At 35.3% G+C, this 24,175-nt stretch overlaps 1 protein-coding gene across 2 annotated transcripts in view; it reads left to right on the forward strand.

Annotated features, from left to right (window-relative positions):
* Positions 1–24,175, forward strand: part of DCC (DCC netrin 1 receptor) — a 1,130,837-nt gene that overhangs the window by 824,168 nt on the left and 282,494 nt on the right. For both annotated transcript variants that reach the window (XM_027068985.2, XM_027068988.2), the window contains exons 10-12: positions 12,736–12,884; positions 14,565–14,703; positions 21,557–21,606. In XM_027068985.2, the coding sequence (XP_026924786.1) occupies positions 12,736–12,884; positions 14,565–14,703; positions 21,557–21,606 (338 nt within the window). The remainder of the gene's footprint in view (positions 1–12,735; positions 12,885–14,564; positions 14,704–21,556; positions 21,607–24,175) is intronic.

Genomic DNA, 24,175 nt, shown 5'->3' on the forward strand with positions numbered 1-24,175 from the left:
GAGAAATAAAGATGAAGAAAAGTATTAGGTTATGACTGTCCCTCTGGGGATAAATAAGCCACTGCACATGTCTGTATGTAGTGAATTACCTCAGACCCAACAGTGGGTAGCAGTGCTGTGATATTCACCTGCTAATACACCCACACCCGCACACCTGCCAGGTCTAGTTTTAGTGGAGTATTGACTGTCTTGGTGAACAACACCAGAAACACTCAGCAGTGCAAGTCAGAAATACAGGAGTCATTCTTGGTGCTTCCATCCTCCTCACTGCCCTACCTCTGATACCTCAAATGCTGCTGATTTTATCTTCCACGTAGCTCTTGAATCCCTGCCCACTGCCATTGTTCTTATTCCAGCTATTAACAACTGTCTTAGCTACTATGGAATATTCTCCCAACTGGTCTCCCAATACCTACATTCACCACCTTCAATTCACTCATTATGTAACTAACAAAATACAACGTGCTTAAACTCATCAATTCCTTATCAGGGACTCCTGGGTTGCTTAGTTGGTTGAGTGGCTGACTTCAGCTCCAGTCATGATCTCACGGTTCGTGAGTTTGAGCCCCGCATGGGGCTCTGTGCTGACAGCTCAGAGCCTGGAGCCTGCTTCGGATTCTGTGTCTCCCTCTCTCTCTGCACCCCCCCCCACACACACACACACTCACGTTCTGTCTCTCTCTCTCTTAAAAATAAACATTTAAAAAGAATAAAAGATCAAAATCATTCCAAGGCCTTTAAGATCCAGTATGGTCTTGCCCTGGCAACCTCTCCCACCTCATCTGAATCCCTCATCTCTTGGCTCCTTGTGTCCTGCCATCTTAGACTATAAGTTCTATGGAAGTTTTCATTGTTTGCCCCACCAATTCTCCCAAAGCCTGGTACACTGTAAAAACTTAATTAATATTTATTGAGCATTTCCTATGTGCCAGATGCTGTTCAGAAATTGTTTATTATGAATCTCCACAACAAACCCATGGGGTAGGTATTAGTATTAACCCCATTTTTAAGATAAGAAAAATTAAACTCAAAGGTACTAAGTAGCATGAGCTGGCCACATAGCCTGAGCAATGGTACTGGATTTGAACACAGAGTCTCTCATTCTGGAGCCCATATTCTTTACCATTAGTCTCTCTCAACAAAGCTTATTAGATGGGATCTGTTTTTTGGCATTTTCTGCCTCAAAGAGAAGCCCAGATCTCCCATTTCTGTGAAAACTATGTGTTAGGAGAATAAAGTTCGAAATTTCTTCTTTAACTTATGGTCCCTCCCAAAAGAACCAGTTTACCCAAGGCAGTTCCTTATCTTTTAAAGCCTGGAAATAGATAAACAATAAATTTCTTTCCCAAAGAGATAGTATCTTTTTAAGATAGGATCTTTTTGTCATAATGTGGAAAAACCTACTCACTTGAGGATCTGAAAAAGATTGCCACTTCCTTCTTCTCTAATAAATGGCAGCAGGGGTCTTTTATAAAAGCAATCTATACAAGTCATTTATTGCTCTATTAAAACTACAAACATCAAATATTGATTCTTCCCATACTGACCATAATACAAAGCAACTCTGAGAAAGGTTGCTGGGATTTAGTTACATTATCACCATGGGAAACACTCCGGATTGCACATAAGCTGAAGACACCTGCTTCTCTGATGCATATCTATTTATAGAGAACTGACATTTTTGTGTGCAGAAATACAATCCTGAAGTATATGTGAGCCACAAATAAGTGTGAAACAAGCAAGAGGTCTGTGCATGCCCTTGCTGGGAATTTCTGCTTGCAGATCTTCCGTAAGAATTAAACATAAACGTATGATCTACATAAGAACAGTAAAAATAAGTCTATGTGGAGTATTTATAAGGAAGATGAAAGGCTTAACTTCTATGTGTTATTATGACAAAGCAGGCAAACCTCCACTCTTTTATCAGACACTCTTTTGGCCACATTTGGTTTGTAAATGTAATCCTAATTCAGGGCTCCTGCTGTATACATCTATGGAATGTTATGTTTCCTATTTCCCTTTCACATGTATCATCTCCTCATGTTCTTCCAACAATCCTGAGAATTTTTTTTTTATTTTAGAGAGAAAGTTTGTGGGAGTGTGAGCAAGGGAGAGGGACAGAGGGAGAAAGGGAGAGAATCCCAAGCAGGCTCCATGCTCAGTGCAGAGCCCGATGCGGGGCTGGATCCCATGACCCTGGGATCCATGACCTGAGCAGAAATCAAGAGTTGGATGCCCAACTGACTGAGCCACCCAGTTGCCCCCAACAATCTTGAGAATTAAGAAGATCAAATACTCGTTCCTCCAACTGTCTGTTGAGGGAACCAAACTATGGAATAGTTTAGAGGACTTGAGTCCAGATAGCAATATCATCTACCATCTTATTTGGAACACTTGCTTCTCTATATAGCCTCATATAATCCTGGCAATAGCCCTGTTGTGTAGAAATGTTGTGTAGAAAATGATGTGCAGGGTGTTTAAATAATTTGGCCTAAGCATACAGTGTTTTGGAATGGTGGGAGGGGAGGGGAGTTGTTGATCAAGGATTCAGAATTAAGGTGCTTTATTTCCATTTGTGGTATTTTCTTTTTCACTAGTTGTCTCAGAGCTAGTTTTCACCTTTCCATTATTTCTGTCTAGAGTTTCTTAAAAGTTCCTGACAATTTCTTGGAATATTCACCTGTTTTGTTTTGTTTTTTTTTCTTTTCTGAATACTTATTCCCACACTGAAGTTTTAGTGTGGGGATCTTCAGATAAAATGGATGAATTTTTTAACTTTCATCAAGTATCTTGAAACACACCATATTTTTAAAAAACTGGTAGAATATTATTTGATTTGTGGATAATGCTAGCAAAATAGAAAAACAAGTGAATAATTGAAAATTCTATGCTTCTGGTTGTTTCCTCAATATGAGATCATCAGTGGTGCCATCTTTAATTTAGTTTATTTTGGAATTCTTCTCATTATCTTTACTTAGAGGCCTCACTGTTGGAAGCCTTCCCCAAGCTATATGGTTCTTCTTTCTTTACCAGCTTGTAAATTCTATTCTGAAAAAGCTAATTTCAAGGCCATTACCCATCAAACTCATTTTTGCTGACTCATCAGATTCTTTCTTCACACCTGAACTTCCTTGTCCTTTTTCCATCAGTGCATCTCTTAATTGTTCTTCAAGAAATATTCTTGACCAAATTACCATAACCATTTCTGATTATAATTTCTAGAATTCTTATATAATTCATTGTCTGCCCAGAGAGGTTTTAATCTTGGTTATATATGGTCTATTGTTCACATCTAGGTGTTTCCTGTGTGTGTGTTTTCTCTGTCCTACTAAATTCCTTGAAAATTTCTATCATAATAAAATATTTCATAATACTAGAGGCAGCACTGTATCCTAAACACATAAAACCTATCAATAGACTTTAAAACCAGCTAGTACTTTTATCTAAAATGAAATGTAACATAATGGAAAGTAACCCAACCCAAGCTATTCTGAAAAAAATTATAAGGGAGGAGAAAAAATGTATGATTGAATTTATATTACATCTAGCCTTCAGTAACATGGAAACTTAAACACATTTGGCTAAAAACTTAGGTTTTTAGTTTCAATGTTTGGTATCTTTCAGGCAACTTTTCTAGATCATAAAAACAATTGCTTTTGACATTACTTAGAAACCTCCAGTTTAAATGGTTTGAGAACTTAGGTTTGAGACCTCAGTTGTGCCATCAGGAATCTACATTTTCCACTACACTTTACATTTCTACGCATTGCCTGTTTTCTAAAGTGAAGTTCAAAATACTTGGCATACTTCACCAAGGCTATTACTACTTGACTATGTCAAGGAAAAGCCTGAGCTACCCCACTGAAAAGACCTTATCTTGAAGTCAATTTCTGAAATCACTTTTGTTATCAAACCGCTTCTAGTTCTAGGATGAATCACAAGATTACTTTCAGTACTATTTTTTTTCAGAGAGAACCATTAAAGTTTTTTCTACTACACTGTCAGAAACATCCATCATTTAATATGTTAGCATATATGTGTATACATGTGTGTATATGTAAGGAATATGTAAATCATATATATCACATGTTCTATGTGTGCATAGATATCTACATATATTTCTCTATATACACACAATGACATAGTTGAGTATATTGTGACTTAGCAGATACCACCTATTAAAACCCTAAATAAAATGCTCAGGTAATAACCACTTCCTTTAACCAAGTCTAGTCAGACTTCTGTGGTTTTGTAATAGAAACCTACCCCATAGTTTGTGCTTCCTTCTTGCCAAATTACTGTCATATCTCCTAACTATGGATAGTTCAGTCAAGAAGGGGTTTCATTATGTTAATAATTACATTGCCTGCAGGCTTTTTGATGTTGCATTCCCCATACAAAATAGAAACAGATTTCATAGAAATATCATTAAAGCTGTTAACTACAGGAGGAAAAAAAATCAAAGAGGCAATCAAAGCATGCACTTTATTATCAATAAATGCAAATTGTTTCAGAAATGACTTGCATTTGAAACAAGTTCAGTGAGATTGGCAATGGAAGCCGCTGCTTAAATAAGAGCATTGTGGTCTAAATCCATTTAGATCACTACAGACAATTACTTAGATCTTTTGCTGCCCATTTTAAACAATGAACTCAAGAATCATTTTTAAATTAGCAAATGAATAAGCAAATCAGGCTCAGAATTTTGGCCTGAATTGAGGACATGTGAATGATAGGTCATTATCTGAATGATAACATGTGATTTTTTTTTCAAATGCACTAGTACTTTAGTTCTTAAGAAAAAAAGAGGTTTGGTAGCTGTTAAATTGATGATTTAGGAAGAGTAGGACACATTGTACTATACAGTCATTTTGAAAAGACTTTAAATATTCAAATGTTCAACTACATGTTCTCTGACACTAACATTTGTCTTCATTTTGGACTTCCAACTGAGAAACATCAGTATAATGGTGAAGAGACATCAGCCTCATTCAGTATTATGAAGACAGTGGCATGTCTTGATCCTTCTAAAGCTTTTTCTATGAAAATCTTATGTTTACATTCTTATTTAGAAGGGATTATTTAAACTCCCAAAATATTTTTAGAACCTTATAGTTGGGAAATCATAATTTAGATTTTAGTCGGATTAATGCAAATATCAAATTACATATAGTAAAGAGAAATCAGAAAGGTAGACGGGTAGATAGATTTTGGAATATAAACAGCAAGAAAAAAAGAAGAAAAAGAAAACCAGAGTGTTAATTCATATATGCTATGTAACTTCTTGATCAGCAAAAGCTCTAACATCTTGAAAAACCTAAAATATTTGACAAATTAAACAAGATTGATTCAAATGCTTTTAAATTGCCCATGATTTGGAAAATGAGATGGAGAGTCTATTTCGTAAATATTTTTAGCTTTAGAATTTTATTAAAAGTTGAAGATGTCTTTTTAAAGTAAAATTATTGCTATATTTCCCATCAGAAAGTAATTCATAATCATTACAAATGAGTTAATAATAAAGAATCATTGGTTTTCAAAGCCAAAAGAAACAAGAGATATCTGTTCCATTATCTGATCCATTGGGAGCTACTTCTTGGGGAATCATAGATCCTAATGATGGAAACTCATGAACCCTACACCTAAAAAATGTACATGGTACATTCCTGAAAGCGTACATACACTTTCAAGCACTCTATGGACTCCTTGATGCCAATGACTGATCTTTATCATAAGTAGAGTAGGGACAAGAAACTATACCCCCATCTTAACAAACTATAGCTCATTAAACTGATACTTTCTCCACTCTTCTCTCTCTCTCTCTCTCTCTCTCTCTCTCTCTCCCTCTCTCTCCCTCTCTCCTCCCTTCTCACTCACTTGCTTGTGTGCATGCACACACAGTCTCTCACATACAGTACAAACACACATCCTGTCTTCAATATGATTATATATGATAAATGATGCTGTATTAAGATTCAGCTAACTTTTATGTGCCATTTTGGGGGTTAATATCCAATAATGTCTCATGATAGAGTTCTCTGTTATGCTATAAATCTATCTGTATAGTCAGAAATTACAGTCCCCGGTGCAAATAGTGACATGTAATATATATCATTTTACTCCAACATAAGTATTTAATTTGTTCTTAGGTACAGGTGTTATAATGAATTTCTACTGGAATGCAATATTGAAATTTAAAAAGGTGGTTGCTTAAGCTGACATTGATTGATGAGTTACTTGCATAGATTATGCATCTATTCTGAAATCTTGCCATTCTTTGAAGAAATAGGTAGCTCGAATAGAGATGAAGAGAAATTAGATGCATTTTGCCACAAAATTATTGTCCAACTGAGGGGATCAGTGAGGATTATTAAAGACATCTTGGAAATGATGAGCAGTTAAGGCCATTAAGTTTCTTGACTGACATGCTAAAACGTAATGAAATGGAAGGCTGAAGCTGTTAACAGTATTGATTTCTCATATAATTCCCATTGTTGAACATTTTTGTCTCTCTTTTTCTCTTTCTCTCCTTCTAATATGTATATAATAAATCACATATGTAAAACCAGGTAAGCTATGCTTAAATATATAGATACAGACCTGAATAAATGCACAAATTTGTGTGGATGTACAAAAATGTGTACATCCGTAATTAACATCAACACAGTATATTATCCACAGACCTATGTTTGGGCTGTAATTCAAAAGGAAAATATCAGGGAATTCACAAATTTGAATTTATAGCACTGTTGTGAAGAAAAGTAAGCGTTTAATAGCTTATGTGAAACAGTCTTGACACTAGCCAGGAATGTTGTAAAGAAAAATATCCCATATGCAAGCAGTGTTTTGGTCTGATAATATGATTAATATATCATTTGCTAGTACTTTTTTTGATGTTTTGATGTTATATTTACTTGGAACAATAACAACATTATGGTATTTTAATTTTAATATATGATAATGTTAAAGAACAATGCAATCAGATCATAAAATAAATTCTATTTTAAAACATAAAGTTAGGGGCACTTGGATGGCTCAGTCAGTTAAGCATCAGACCCTTGTTTTCTGCTTAGGTTATGATCTCAGGGTCATGGGATTGAGCCCTGCGTTGGGCTCCATGCTGAGTATGAAGCCTGCTTAAGATTCTGTCTCTCTCCCTCTGCCCATTTCCCCTCCTCATGCCCTCTAAATAAATAAATAAGTAAAAAAAATTAAAAACACACAACAATAAAAATTCACAAGTTAAAGTAGCAAGCAGTTTGGTACTAAGATGCAATCCTTGGAAGTAGAAAGTGGAAGTGGACAAGTGGAAACTTTATAAAAACAAAGAGAATGTTATCATTTGGCTGGAATTGGTAAAAACATATACTCTTGTTTGTGAATGCTTACACTAAATGCTCTGAATGCTCTTTTTTCTTCCTATGTCTATTATCTCTGTTTAAAATTCTCCTGGAATCCCAAGTACATGTTTTTCCCTGATACTGTCTGATGACCAATAGGAAGGGAGAATAATTCAGTTGGTGAGCAGACAATCAGAGTAGGCACTACCAGTGAGAACTGACCAAATTATGGTACTTAACCACCTGATGGTGTCCTGTAAGTAACCAAATTATATATGCATATAAACAAATTACACAGTGGGCAAAGTGTACCTAGGTTCACATGCATACAACAAACATAAATATACCAACCTTAGTTCTTACCAAGTATGTTAGAAAAACACTGTTTTCTGATCACTTGTAGTAACAATCCTGAATTAACAAAATCAAATGAGTTAGACTGTTAAAGTAGCTGTTTTTATTTTAGGCTTGTTATTTAGGGTAACATTTGGTAACTGTATATAAAGTCATTCATTTGACACACACTTATTGAATATGTTGTATATACCTAACATTGTGCATATCCCCGTGAAAAAGACAACTGCTATTATTATTTGGAAACCTAAGGGGAGAGTTTTGACCATTCTCCTGACCAGGAACCTGGACGCTAAGCAGCCCTTGGTGGGCTCAGCAGGAGAGGAGTGTGGCCTATTGGTAGCTTTTGTGGGGATGCTGCCTGGAGCTGTGGACATCCATGTAGTCTGTCTATTCTCCTCACGATGCCTGATGAAAGTGGCTATGAGGTTGTCATATCTGATTGTGACATACTCAAAGAGTCTAGTCTGGCAGGCTGTTCACTCCCACCCCCATTATGCTAGGTGGCACCCTCAGCTTAGCCTTCCAGATTCACAGGTGTCTGGCTCTTCTTCCCATCACCCCTTTGTATTCCAGTGGAACAGAAGAGCAGAAACTTCCCAAACATTGCCTTCCCTTCCTTTCTCCAAGAAAGGGAAACCCACTCATCTCCTGAGCCTTTTGGAGATGGGAAACTTTCCTTGAAGGTAACATCTCACAGCAGGAGTAATAGCTCCCAACATTCCAATGGATGTTGGCCATTTTTAAATCTTAGTCTTGGATTCCATAATGAGTCATTTTTTTTAAATAGGTAATGCCTTTTCAGTTTAGCCATAGGAGACCAAGAAGAGACACATTCAGTTAAAACTTTATACATCACTGGGCCACAGGGATATATGCTCTGTGAAAATTTCAAAATCCTGGTTATGTCACACTTAACATATAACTTAAGCAGATCACTCAGTCTCAATTCTTTCTTTTGCTCCTTTCTTTGTCTTTCTTCTTTAGAAAAATAATAGATTCCAAATCAGAAAACCTACCTTCTAGAAATGTTTACATTGTCATTGTGAATATATCAGTAATCATAGAAGCATGCAAATTCTAGTGGTTTTTTTTGTTACTGTTCTTTAAAACATCCTATTTTGAAAATCCAGTTGAACAATGTCAGTGAGCAAGTTTTTATTTTTCTTTTTTCCCCCCATGAAACAAAATGTCTGGGTCAACATAATACAGTTCTAATTCTATCAATGTGAACTTTGTTCAGTATTATCTACTGAAGTCTTCTTTGTGTAATAAGGAATTTTTCATAGAAAAACTACCCCTTCCTGGAAGAGTACCAAGATGAAGGCACTCTCATAAAGTGTCTGTCAGAATACAACTCTTTGGAAGCCAGAATCTTCCCTATGGAAGAAAGGACATAAAAGAGGAATGGAGAAGACAAAAACAAACTCTGGAGAGATGGATTAGAATGGGAGGCACCTCTGTCAAGTCATGAAAAATGCACCTGTGTACCTATATATTTGAGTATATATATATATATATATATATATATATATATATATGTGTGTGTGTGTGTGTGTGTGTGTGTGTGTGTGAATGCATTTGTGTATGCATAAGTATATATACATTCTTGTTTCTCATTCACCAGAAGGATCTAGCAGCAAGACAACTAAGCAGCAGTGAACAGAGCTGACATCCAGATCTTTGTCTTGAATACCATTCCCCACTAAAGGGAATGAGAAATATTTAGAGACATGTTTGATTCCAGAACTGGGGCAGGACCAAGATGAGCCTGGAATATATTATGCCAGGAAGACAAAAAGTTCTTCAATAAATGATATGTCATATTACAAGGACAGAGGACCAACTTAAAGAGGACCCCACTGGCCAGATTTGAACTTGACAATTTGAACACCAAAATGTCTTTAAGACAATTATGAATTATAGACCATAAAAAAGTAGAAATCCATGTGCCCATACCAATAAGAGATAACATAAATAGACATATGGGTTCTTGCTTATAATAGAATGTAGTATGCCAAGTGGCTAATTTGGAGGAAGTGCTTGAATAGAAAAAAAACAAAACAAAACATTTTGTAACCACCATGCTAAAAATTGATATATCAAAACTATTAATAGATGCTTATTCTAAGAGAATTTGATAAATAGCATGATATTTATATGGCCCTGACATAGTATCTCCCCACAAATTGCTTATTGGCTATAAGCAATGGAGAGGGGCTTGGGGTGGGGGGATACAGAGGGACCAGTTAATGCTACAGTGGAGAAATCTGGCAGCACCTTGACCAAGTATTCAGAACTAACATAACCAGCCATGGAAGGAAAGAGGTCGTGTGCCTCTGGACATGATGCCCTGAGGTATAGACATCACTCATGTCTCATTTGGGTCTAGAATGCATAATCTAAATCCAACATGAAGAAACAAAAACAAAACCCAAATAAAGAATATTCTATGAATTTAAAAAAGGGCTAGGGGCACCTGGGTGGCTCAGTCAGTTAAGCCTCTGACTTCGGCTCAGGTCATGATCTCACAGTCTGTGAGTTCAAGCCCCAAGTCGGGATCTGCTGACAGCTCAGAGCCTGGAGCCTGCTTGGGATTCTGTGTGTGTGTCTCTCTCTCTCTGCCCCTCCACTGCTCATGCTCTGTGTTTCTCCCTGTCTCTCAAAAATGAATAAATGTTTAAAAAAATTGTTTTTAATAAAAAAAATAATTAATTTAAAAAAGGGGTATAACCTTCAAAAGTATAAATGACCTAAAAGATAAAGATGGATTTTGGAACTGTTCCAGCTTAAAGCCAGCTAAAGAGGTTATGGCACTGAAATGCAAACTTGACCCTAGACTGGATCCTGAACTGGAGAAGGAAATGCTATATAAGTTACATTATTGAGTCAGTTGACACAATTGGAATGCAGATGAAGATTAGATAAAAGTGTTGTACTAATATGAAATGTACTGAAGTTAATATTATATATGTACAAATTAATGCTTAGGAAATATGCACTAAAATATTTGGGAGTAAAGAGCTATGGTGTGTGTAACAATGGATTCAGATTCTCTGTCTGCCTCTGTCTCTTTCTATATATATAATAAATATGTAATATATATGTATATAGGGAGAAAGAGTATATATACATATATGTGTATATATATATACATAAGTGTATATGTATGTATGTGTATATGTACATACATATGTATATATGTGTATCTCTTTTGTATGTATGTATATACATACATACAATGTATATATGTGTATATGTACACACATATGTATATATGTGTATATGTACACACATATGTATATATGTGTATCTCTTTTGGTAAAGTTTATTTGAGACAGAGAGAGCATGCACACACAAGTGGGGGAGGGGCAGAAGTGAGTGAATCCTAAGTAGATTCCACAGTCAGGGCCAAGCCCAATGTGGGGCTCAAACTCAAGACCACAAGATCAGGATCTGAGCCAAAATCAAGTGTCAGACACTTAACCAACTGAGCCACGCAGGTGCCCTGAGAATATATGTATATCTGGGTAAAGGGAATACAGGTGTTCAACATAATATTTGCATTCTTAAATTTTTCTGTAAGTTTAAAATGATTTTCAAGTAAGTTTGTGAGAAGTTGTCAGCAATCATTTGTTAAGATGGAAGAAGGCAAATGTCAATAACAAGGATGCTCAAGCTTTGGGGACTGGTGGGAAATATGTGAATGTGACATAAAACACATGTTTCTGATATATAAATATATACATATTTTTCCACGCATTTTTCTACAATGCATGAGCCATGATGCCTTAAGGAGCCTGGGCTCCATGGAATCAATTCTGAAAAATGACTGATCCAGGGACACAGGTGCAGCACTGATCTAAGGAGTTGTGTTATCAGATATCTGTCGGCCACAGTTTCAGACTTTTACTGTGGATGTTAAGCTCACAAAATTCTATTTAGAGGCCTAAAAGGTGCACCTGTTCAAAGGTAGGTGGGATCTAAGGCTGGGGAAAATATACAGCATGTTTGTTAAAATTGTCATCATATTTGTGATGATGAAACTATTTAATTTAGATTACGATGTATGGCATTTACAATTTACAAACCACATATTTATGTATTCAGGTCTATAAATAAAAAAGTATGCACAAATTCAAAATTTGCAAATCTGGAATTTGAAGGAATTTCTTGACTCCTGACATACCCAAAACTGATCTGCCCTTATGCTACGCTAAGCATAGTCTTTAATAATTTTGTCTGATGTGAATATCATATATTTTGCAGCAAATGTATGATTTGATAACAGGGTGCAAACAGAGACCCCACTTGGGATGTTAAATGTAACATTGTACATACATCATATTGTCTTTCTAAAATCTGAAAATTTCCAGATCTCAAAACAAATCTGGACACAAGTGTTTTGGTTAAGCAATTGTGGACCTGTGCTGTATAATTTATTTAATGAACAAGCTACTTATTCTTGATTAAGTAAAGTAGCAGTTATGAGAGGAAATAGAATACTAGAAAGTAAAACTGAAAATTAAATCTCAATATTAATTTAAAGGACATAGAATTGGGCAAGATTTTAAAATGCTGACTTAAATACAGATGTGGCAAATTATCCATAGCTGTGCTGTTCATTTGAATTATAAGTAGAATCATGATATACAAGTATTCTAATTGTATTTTCTCTTTTCCTTCTGTAGTTATTATTCATACACAAGCAAAGCCATGCTGGCATAGTGGAAAATTTTCCATACTAAGAACTTAGATTAACAATCCCACTCCTTTTCCATCATTTTCCTAGTAATTTAGACTCCTTGACCAATTTCCTCAACTGTAAAATGAAATACGTAATTTAGATTAATATAAACCCTCTCCTGAATTTCAAAGTGAAATGATTCTAAAATTCATTACTTTATATTTTATTTTTTCATCCCTTTTGGTTCTTAAAGTACTTCATAGGGCTATAATATCCCTAAACTGTAAAAGATGTAATTTTGTTTGTTTCGAGGAAGAGAACCCTCTCATACTAATCAATTTCTTTTGTACACAGTGCAAGTTCCAGGGCCAGTAGAAAACCTGCAAGCTGTATCTACCTCACCTACCTCAATTCTTATTACCTGGGAACCCCCTGCCTATGCAAATGGTCCAGTCCAAGGTTACAGATTGTTCTGCACTGAGGTGTCCACGGGAAAAGAACAGGTAGGCAAGGGAATGGGCCCAGTGCTGCCACCTATTGGATGGTCCTAGGACCAGAGGCATAGGAGGAGATCTGCAAACTCTTGGTCCAGTCCACCATGTTAATTGGACAGCTGATATTTTTTAAATATTGATTATTAGAAACGTTAAGCAATTTAATTGAAATTTAATTGAATTCTGGTTGTAAGAGAGGCAAATGGACAATGAAATGAAATCACTACAAAGAATGTTTTTTGTTTGTTTGTTTGTTTTTGTTTTTGTTTTGTTTTGTTTTTTAGTTGTAATAGCTAGTGGCCCGGGCCAGCATAGCCACATTTATGTGAACTTATCTGGTCCTAGAAACCATTTGCATTGTCAGTCCTTGTCTTAAGGATGACTGATCTCTTATTCAAAGGCCTCAGTCAGCTTGCTGCTTTCATTCTATATATTTGAGTTATTTCTGTCCTTTCCTCACCATTAGGTTGTAGTCACCTATCACTTTTCATTGTTTTCAATAAGCCTCACTCCAGAAGGCTACTTGCCTCCTTTCAATTTGCTTGTAATCTATGGTTTGCGCAGATACTTGAAAACAGGCAAATTAGATTTAGGGGGAGACACATGAAAGTCAGCAATTCTATTTCGTGACATATATATGACTGTTGAGATGTTTACTTCCGGTTTCTCAACCTCATGTGGGAAAAGATATATAGACAAGTGCATAGGTAAATAAGAAAAATCAAGAGCCTATCTTGGGATACCAGAGTTCTCAGGATATGTTGTGAAGCTTGCCAAGCGTACTGTGGTCTTCCTGCTTGCACATAAACTGCATGATAGGGATTTTGCTTTTTAAAGATGTTTTGCAACAGCCCTATTCAGAAATAGTTCAAGTCCTAAGTTATACTGAGCAATAGGAATTACTAAGAGCTCCTTCTATACAATCATTCATCCTGGTTTTTTTGTTTGTTTGTTTTCTGTCCCCATGCTATTTAGCCCTTGTTTTCAGCTTTCCATTCTCTCCATTTTCTATACATTTTTGTCTTTTCCATGATGCATTTCACCAATCCACTTAAAAAATTCAGAAGTGATGCTACCTGAGACAAATGTGAGTGTGAGCATCATTGTGGAGAGCTAATAATGGGTCTTCTACAGCAAACTGGCTCTGATTTCTCAATGACCTTCACCTCCAGTACCTCATTTCTGCTGCTGTGATGTACTGAACAGTTCCAACCCACCTCACAGCATTGTGAGAGATAAAGATTATGGCAAAGTATCTGTCAGTTTCAAGAGCCATGGGTATATTTCAGCAAGGGAAGGAAGAAATCCACTGTTTCTTAGTGAATTATTCCATTTAGGGGAGAGGAGTAACGATCTGTTCCCATGGATTCACAGGTTGCCTTCTGCCCGTCAGTATCAGTGTGGGTGGAATATTGCATACCATTCAATGTATTGGGTGGTGTTAAACACATTGGAACTTAATGACTGTAAAAATAGCATGGTGCTATTTTAACTAGGAGTCTACAGAGTGGTTTGGAATTTAGTGGGGGAGTGTGTGTCACAAGTTAGGTTTTACAACAACTCATTATAAGGCTAGAGCGTGGTTCTATGAGTAAGAGTCTAATATCCAATTCACTGATTGCGCAGAATGGATGCCATTTCTGCTTTAATGTGCCTCCTGAATAACAGTTTGACATTTTATGTCTCCAGAATATAGAGGTTGATGGACTATCTTATAAGCTGGAAGGCCTGAAAAAATTCACGGAATATACTCTTCGATTCCTAGCTTATAATCGCTATGGGCCAGGAGTATCTACTGATGACATAACAGTGGTTACACTTTCTGATGGTAAGTGTTAAATGGTGAAACTTGACTCACATATTTGATAGTAATGAAATAATACTGCCATGGATTGCATGTTTAAGGCCTTTGAACTAAAATTTAGTGGCATATATTAGCATTAATTAAAAATTTGGCTACTTCACTCAAACTATCTATTATAGTTAAATTTAAACTTTCTTTCAAAAGGTACATTATATGCTCTGTGTCAGGATGTCCTAGTGTTGCAGGATTCTTTACCACAATACCCAGGATTTGTTGTCTTGCTGCTTCGAAGAATGAAGAGGTGACACAAAATGAGCAACAGGCAAAAGTTTATTAGAGTATAAGATTAGAAAGGAGGAATAGTAGGAAAGCTCTCTTTACAGAGAGGGGGCATTTGAAAGTGAATGCCCAAGAACTGTAGGCAAGGGTCCTGCTTTTATAAGGTTCTGGTCAACCCTCCCCCAGCCTTTCCCCTTGTTCCTTCTCAGGCTCTACCCTTATTGGCTTGATAGCTCTAGGTGCTAGGTTGTCAATTCCTGATTGTCTGGTTTCCATTGTATGAGGGGTAGCCTATGGCCATACTTAGGTCTTTTGTCAAATTCCTGAGGGAAACCTGAAGGGAAAACCTGAAATCCAGAATGGGTGGGATCTGTTACATTCTTAAGAGGAACCTTATGCCTGAGGGGGTGTGCTGTGGTCAGACACTCCTCCCAGCATTGTTCCAAAATATGTGTTTTTCTCCACCCAGGGACCTCAGGTCCTATGCTTTCCCTCTCTGCCAATTTTATCCTGTCTTTTCCTATCATATTAGTAGGTTATCTTCAAACGTGGGACTACTCCTAAGAGTTCAAATTATTTTTGGGGGGTGGTTTCTTAATGTCTGTAAACACTGACACATTTGTGCATGTGTGTGGACTAATTTACATTGGTGTGCTTCTTTTTATTTCTCATTCTAAAGAGGAATGGATGACTAAAGGTGTAAATGATGGACAGCCCTCCTATGTATACCTCTTAATTTGAAAATATGTCATAAGATTTAGGCCAAATAATCCATTATTTCAGGTATTAAAACTAAATATGAAAGTGCATAATTTTAGCTGTACCTTGCCCAACAAATGAAATATTAGACATATTTTCTTAAATGTCATAAAAGAGAGGAAGAACTCTTAATGAAAAAGATGGATTTGGCAAAGCAGTAGCAGAGGAAACTAGACATCTAAGAAAAGGATAATGAAATGTTGGGAAATTTAATGACAAGTGAAAATAAAGGACAACAGAGTATATGATGTGGGGCTAGTGGAAATTCAAGCAGGTATAGAGATGCAGAGATGGCCTCTATGAATATTAAAAAGGCAACAAGCTATCTCTTTTCAGCAGTGGTTTCCATGTTGTTGTATATAATTCTATAAATTATTGATCTGCTGAATTTCAAGGGAAAAAAAGACTTTACCTTGTGATTCCTTAACCAATCCATCATTCTTTAATCTAGAAAAGTATCTGGGCGGATATTTCACACAATATCAGTGGAATGAGGAAGGTCATGCATGTTATTAAGGACAGTGCAGTGAAGACACAGGAGTGATGCTCATTTGCAATTTCAACTTAAAAAAATTTTTATGTAACACCACTTCAGCATCGTTTTTAATGCCCATCCATCTGATTCTGTTATTGAAGACAGAATAGAATATTTATTGGCAGAATAAATTACTTCACAACTTATAATTATAAAAATAAAAGGAAAACAAATGAAAATGAATATTTTACATAATTTATGTAGATTTCATTCACACTCTGAACTGTAATACTGTGGCCTTATTCTCCACTTTGGTTTTAAATGTCATAAGTGAGAGAGAGAGATTATTACTCATTAGTCCAAGAATGATTATCTCTAAGTGTTGTAACAGTTAGGACTTAGAAAATGCCTGTCACTAAATAAAAGGATTTCATGACCCTAACCCATCAAGCATCATTGTACAAAGGATGCCAACTTCTCTTTATCGATTCATTTGATAGGAGAAAGCAGGAACTGAATGGCCCCTTAGAGTGGGCTCCTGAAACTTGTCTGCAATCTCCTTCACAATCAATTCATCTCTTTGGATTTCCAACAAAAACCCCTGCACTCTTGACTTTCTCTCTCTTATTATCCAGTCCCCTTCTTTTTGCTTATGCTGATGTCTTCTCTCTGTTGAAGCTGCCCATGCTGTAGTCACACATCCTACAAAGATATATGTTTAATCACTTTTCATAGTCTGCTACTTTCTAGTCCTCAGTTGTAAAGCTGTCTTCTCCTTGACTTTCTGGATGTTATAAAAGGGAGATGTTGTGGAAATTAGATGAGCTAATCCATGTAAGCACCAAAAATATGAACATGGCATATATTTAAGTGTTCAATAAATATTATCTATGACAATGTACGTGTCACTTTTTCTCTGTATACTACACGTTCTTTAATGTGAAGAATGCTGTTATGTCCATCTCTGCATTCATCATCTCAGTAAATATTTACTGAATTAATCAGATAGCTAAGCCAAACAATATAATTGTTTTTATGTGTAGACTTATCTTTAGAACTTTCCATTTATGTGACTAATTTAATAGATGACTGTGCCTAAATACATGCATGTTATTGAGGGCACCATGTTTCTTATCAGGTCAGAGGATAGCATAAAATTGATATTGGGACCAGAGAAAAATTAAATAAAAGCAAAATGAAATACAAATAATGGTTTTATTTTCTGAATTAATTATCCCAATGGTCTTCCTGTTATGCTAAAATGCTTATAAAGATTTCTGTCCTGATAAGCTCTCATCTCTAATTTAGCCTGCTTTAATTGTGTTTCTGGGAAGAAAAATTGTTTTTCATTCAAATCCCTCCACTTACTGTATCATTTGTATATAACAATCTGCTTCTTTAAACCCTTTGAGATGGACATCAGATTTAGGCAGTCTAATAGCACGGAATGTAACTAGTTTTACCAATTTGTTCCCAAATATTTTCTCTTGAACCAGTTGATGAGTGTAGGTCATTAAAAGATTTTATGAATCAATTAATATTTATGAGCTTCCATGTCAGCTTGCTCTGTGCCCATAAGCAGAGGGACCCAATTTCATAGACAAGCTTAACTATAAGAATGTGCTTTTTACTGTTATCACTGGTATTTATTGAGTACTTATTAGTACAAGGCCCTGTTCTAATCACTTTGCATTAATAATCTTTAATCCTTATGATGCTATGATTTTTTCTACTTTACAGATGACAAAACTAATATTAGAAAGAGGTCACAAAAGCTAGCCTGGTAGGCAGCAGAGTCAGATCACAAGCTAATAGGAAAAGAAGCAAGATTTAATGTGAAAAATCTTGAGTTTCCCTTATTCTATAATGAAGTTCTTATATCAATTGCTGAAAGTACAAAGCTCATAATTATACATGAATTATTTCAATCCATAGATTATGTGTACAGGACAGCACACATTTGGTAAGGGGAGGAACTCAAGTACCTGACTCTATGGAGATTGATTTACAAATGTGGGAACTTTACTATACAGAATATATCATCATCATATGTATCAAATCAGCATGTTTCACCATATTGAGGGAGTTTCTAGACTGAATATCTCTGATCAGCCTTAACCAACCTATTATAAATGATAAATTGCTTGACATTTTGAAGAGAAAACAATGAACCATGGCTTTCCTCTTTGCTTCATGAGACAATGAAACATCTTGGGAAGTCAAATAAAGAAAAGCTCAAATAAATGTAGATCCTACTTCCTTCCACCAAGCACCTAATCCTATCTACTTTATCTATTTATGTCTCAGGAATATGGGAATTGATAGAGGGAGGGAGTGGGGTTTGACAACTAAAAATGCTGTAGAATAAACTCTCTACTTTTTTCCTGATTACATAAGTCAAGAACAGCCCATGTGCTAGAAGTTTGTGAAATTATATGATGGAGCACTTAGCATTTTTCAGTTGGTGCCTATTTTAATTTTCAATGCTTTACAGCATAATTTAAATATGGATCATATTAAATTCTTCCTCATTGTGAGGATGTCAGTCTGTTTAGTTTTTCTGATCACACACATTGTTATTATTTCCAGCCTACTCTAATACTTCGTCTTTTACAAAAACAGAGATGGTCTTATTAAAGCCTCTGCATTCTTCCCTTTCCTGAAGACTGGGAATGTCCACAGGTCTGTGAACGTAGTTTAGGGAAGTCCATTTCATTATTATAACATTTGAGAAGAGTCGAGAAGATAGGAAGTTTGCCAAATGCAGAAGAGCCCTTCTCACTATTTTAGCTATTGAGAAAAAAAAATCTTAATATTTTAATCATAGTAACATGAACATAGAATATAAGATAAAGGAATGAAAATTTTAGAGATGAGTTTTAAAGGAAATTTGCTGTAAAAAAAAAAGACTCTTAAAACTCCACGATAAAGGGCATCCAAATGTCAGCAAACATGTGAAAAGATGCTTCACATTACTGATCCTCAAGAAAAAGCAAATAAAAACACTACATACCTACGAAATGACTAAAATGGAAGAGATTCAGAAAAAATAAACGTTGGTAAGGATACGGAGATTCTGGACATTTGCTACATTCTTAGTGGGAGTGTAAATTGGTGGGACCACTTTGGAAAATTTTATCATATGTATATTTTTCCTTGTTTACATATGTAAAACCCCCATAGAGGTTTTACTTCTACCAGGATTTCCACTGCTAGGTATATAAAGAAGAAAATGAGTGTAGTTGTTTGTCAAAAGACATGTACAAAAATTTTCATAGGAGATTTAGTCTCACAGTTTTAAATCTAAAGTAGTCAAAGGCCATTCATCAACAGAATGAGTAAATATAAAATAGAATAGTCATATAATATAATACGTAGGAGCAATAAAAGACAAACAGAAGCACCAAAACTACTGCTAGATGCAACAGATGAATGAATCTCAAGAAATAATAACGAGTAAGAGAAACCAGCCTAGAAATAATAACCGATTTCATTTTTAGTAAGCTTAAAAGCAAGCTAAACTAATCGATGGTGTTAGAAGTCAGAATAGTGGTTACTCTTAGAAGGGTATTGATTGTGAGGGGACTCAAATGAACTTTCCAGGATACTATATATTCTAAATCTTCATCTAGGTGGTGTTTAAATGCGAACACACCCACACACATACAACTGTATCCAATCATGCATACAAGATTTGTGCATTATACTATATGTATGTTATACCTTAATTAAAAAAAATAAAACTGCAAAAAGAAAGCTTGTTATGACTAAAACTATAAGTATGATAAAAAGTTTTATTATTTCTTATAATCTCTCTGTTAATTAATTAATTCAACACATATTTGCTGAATGTGACACTCTTATTGATACTGAGGATTAAACATCCAAAGAGGCAAAAATCCTGGTCCCTGTGGGGAATTATATTCTTTATTTGAAAAGAAATATAATATGAGCTAAAGTAAGTTGAATAATAAAATCTATTTATTAAATTATAAAATACTTTTTGAAAGGATTATTGACCTAATTCATGAAAATAAGACCAGTGAGTGTTATTTATCACAAACTACATTGGCCACAGCTTTTATCAAGTACTAAGATAAGAAGTTCAAAATCAAAACAAAGTGATTAAAATTCTTATGGTGTCCAGGAAGGTCCAAGAGCTAATATTTAACTAAGTATTTGTTTTTTCATGTAATCATTGAGTCAGTAAATATTAGTTGAATGTCAGTTTGAAGGCTGTAAAGATTAATGAGACATATACCCTCATGGTGAATACTTTCAGAAAGTAAACTCAGAGTAGGGCATAATGAATTCAAGGGGAAAATACAAGTACCCTATAGAAATATAGATATTGTCCAAGTTCAAGTTAAAGAAGGGGCAATGTGACAGAAAATGGCCTTTAAATTCTTGAAAATGCTAAGAGCAATTCTTCTCTGTTAATCAATTTGTCATGAACAAATAGGGACTATATTTTACAGATTAACATATGTTAAGCATTTATTGAATGCTACTTCTATTTCTTTTGGGGGGAGAAAAACATTGTTTATGATTTATCCAAGACATCTAGGATAGTGTCTTACACATAATAGCTGTTCAGCGAATGGTTGTCTTTGAATTATTCACAAAATAGAATATTCACTTTTTGATATAGTAAATATTTATTACAAGTATTATAAAGAAATTTGTATATATTCTTCCTTTTCCCATGAAGGAATTGGGCAATCAAAATGCAAGCAAGAGAAAAAAAAAAAAACAAAAACAGAAAATCTACAAAGAAAAATAAACTGCCTTTTTTGTTCCTGGAATTGACTCACTGAATGTTATTTGATAACTTGCTTGCATCTGTGACACATAGGTTTAATTACATACAGATAAAAAGAGGGATGTATTTCATCTTTTCTCTTTTTAAGAGATAATAAAGATTTCATTAAGGGGATTAAGCAAGATGACTGACCATTAGAATGACATATTTTATAATAAAACCGTGCAGATCCTGAAATGCACAACATCTTAAGCCTTTAAAACCACTCCAGGAAATCTCCGGTGTGTTTTTATTGGCTTCTCTGGGAAGGTAATAATAAGAAAGCTGTAATTAAATGGCAGTGTTTGGTATCACGGCAGGTGCTTTCTTACCAAACAGTTTTGGGGGCTCCCTATATGGATAACTGGCCTACCAAGTAAGAACAAATAAACAGATGCAGTTATTTTCCATCTCTCCAGGAAAATTTTGAAGTGCCACCTGGATCAGCCTACCTAATTATCATCATGAACTGTGAAAGTCATGCTTTCTTTTTTCACAGAGGGTTGTTGTTTCTCTTTTATGACTTTGGCAGTAACCACCTCACCTTGTTTTATTCCTTTTAGTGCCAAGTGCCCCGCCTCAGAACGTCTCCCTGGAAGTAGTTAATTCAAGGGTAAGTCATGGAAAGTTTCACTATTTCAGCACTTACATGTGTAATTTTCACTTACCCATTCATTCACCTTCTTGGGAGGCAGGGTGGTTTCCGTGTGAAGAAATGTTCCAGAACAGCACAGGGAGTGAGTGGCATTGATTCCACATCTTCTTCAACCACACTTGAATTAAAGGGAACATTTGTTTACTAACAGCACACAGTTTTATGAATGTGACAGTGATTAAAGTCTATTCCATCAGGAAACAAAGATGTCCATTTACCTATAGTGGCTACATAGGACATAATGTGTTAGAGCACTTGAATGAAGAAATGAACATCTTCACGTTGAGAGAGGTGGAATAGAGACTTTGCTTCCTGACAGATTAGTTAGAATGGAATATTTTATCATAATCTCTATTTTTTACTTGTAAATATATACATTGAAGGCCCTTCTTGAGGTCCAATAAGGTTATATTTATGAAACAGTGTTATCCATCGATTAGTGTTTTCCTGGCCTGGAAAGTTGATATAACTTTCAAATGGACTTAAAGCTAGGTATAGCTGAAGATAAGGAACCTAATGCCAGAAATCAGTTTGCTAGAAACATCTCCTTATTTCAAGTGTGCCTTGGGTTTGAAAATCAGCTAAAGCCATATAGTACAGTGAAGCAAACAAGGGTTGGTTTGGCTTGACTCTTTCATCGCTTGGTTGTGTGCTCTCAGGGAAATAATTTCACTATCCCTGAACCTCACTGAGTGGAGGTGGGGCCAGGGGGGCAGCCTAACTGGTGTCTAAGCTCTGGAAGACAGCAGGGAAATTATAGAAGTCTTAGAGAAAGTCATACTCTAGTTTTTATCCTAGCTTTCTCTTTTAATACCTGTATGTGATCTTAGAAAAGTCTCTAACCTCAACAAACCTCAGTTTCTATACTCATGTAATTTGAATGTTAATGCTTTCCTTATTGATTTATCATGAGGAAGTAGTAATATAACATATACATAGGATCTAACTTTGTGTCGGTAGCTATTACTTCCCTCAACGTACAATTCCTTGCCAAATTTTGCAGAAATCTCTGATGAAGCCCTGTTTTGTGACTTTGAACAGATTTGCCTCTGTCAAATAAATTTGTCTTTTGGAACAGGTGAAATGTCTCTAAAATTGTTAGCCTCTTTTATTTTTAGTCCCTATATTGGAGAAGAACTAGTAAAACAAGTTTAAAATTAAAAGGAGTAAAATAAGTGAACTTAGAAAAAAAAAAGCTAAAGGAAAATAACCAGAGATAAGTATTCCCTAAAAACTATATTTTTATTGGCAACAACATTAAATGTTTTACAGATGCACCATTCAAATTAAGAGAATGCCAAACCATAGTCAAGTAGATTTTTACAATTATTGTAGGTTGTTAATGAGTGAAATTTGGAAAACACATTTTGATTCTATTGTTTTAATTACTTATTTTTATCAGAGTTCTCACCTGCCTCACATCTTTCCTCCAAGACAGAACATAGAAATTGATACAAGCTATTTATGTGTATGTATGTGTGCTCTTATTCCATACAGTCTACTCTAGTAAAAGATGAATGTTTTCTTCTGAAATGTGAAGAAGGCATTATTGAATGACCTTGGATGCTGACTACATTTAAATATGGATTTTTTTTTTACCTCCCTCAAAGGGGAATTCCTGTTTCACAAAATTGGATTTTCAACTGATTTCTATATGTATATACAAATATCCCAACCTGTCCTTTTCTATAATATGCAATGCTTGCAACGACCAAATATAAGCACTCCTGTTTCTATCCTCTTGAGGTTATATCTGGAACATTGCACTGCTAGAAAATTTAACTTGTTCATTAGCTTTTTAGAATGAATACAGCAGGCCCAGGCACTGGAAAGCCTCTCCTTCTCTTTGTTATCTTATTTCCTAGCTTTTATGGAAATATAAATTATGAATTTGGATTATTCTTGGATTGTTACCAAGGAGAAAGAAACTAGAGGGCAAAAACACTTTTGTTTTGTTTTTATTCCCGATGATGATGAGGAAAAAGACAAAAACAATATTATATTTTGATGTTCTTATGTTTGAAACAAAAGAAAAGTTCTCAAATATATTAATATTTACCCTGGCTATTGCCATTTTAAGAAACAAAATTTATTTAAAAAGGAATATTTTAGTTATGTAAGTAGTATTATTATCTTTAAACTAAAAGAATTAAACATTTATGTCATTCATTTTACTTGAGGTTTCTATTTAATATAGAAGGAACAGAGCCATATTTAAAATTTTTTATTCTAGGGGCGCCTGGGTGGCGCAGTCGGTTAAGCGTCCGACTTCAGCCAGGTCACGATCTCGCGGTCCGTGAGTTTGAGCCCCGTGTCAGGCTCTGGGCTGATGGCTCAGAGCCTGGAGCCTGTTTCCGATTCTGTGTCTCCCTCTCTCTCTGCCCCTCCCCCGTTCATGCTCTGTCTCTCTCTGTCCCCCAAAAAATAAATAAACGTTGAAAAAAAAATAAAATAAAATAAAATTTTTTATTCTATATAACATTGCAATTACTGAAATAACTCATTTTTTTACTGACAGTCAATGAGA

Source organism: Acinonyx jubatus, chromosome D3 (genome assembly GCF_027475565.1).
Source record: "Acinonyx jubatus isolate Ajub_Pintada_27869175 chromosome D3, VMU_Ajub_asm_v1.0, whole genome shotgun sequence".
Classification (NCBI taxonomy): domain Eukaryota; kingdom Metazoa; phylum Chordata; class Mammalia; order Carnivora; family Felidae; genus Acinonyx; species Acinonyx jubatus.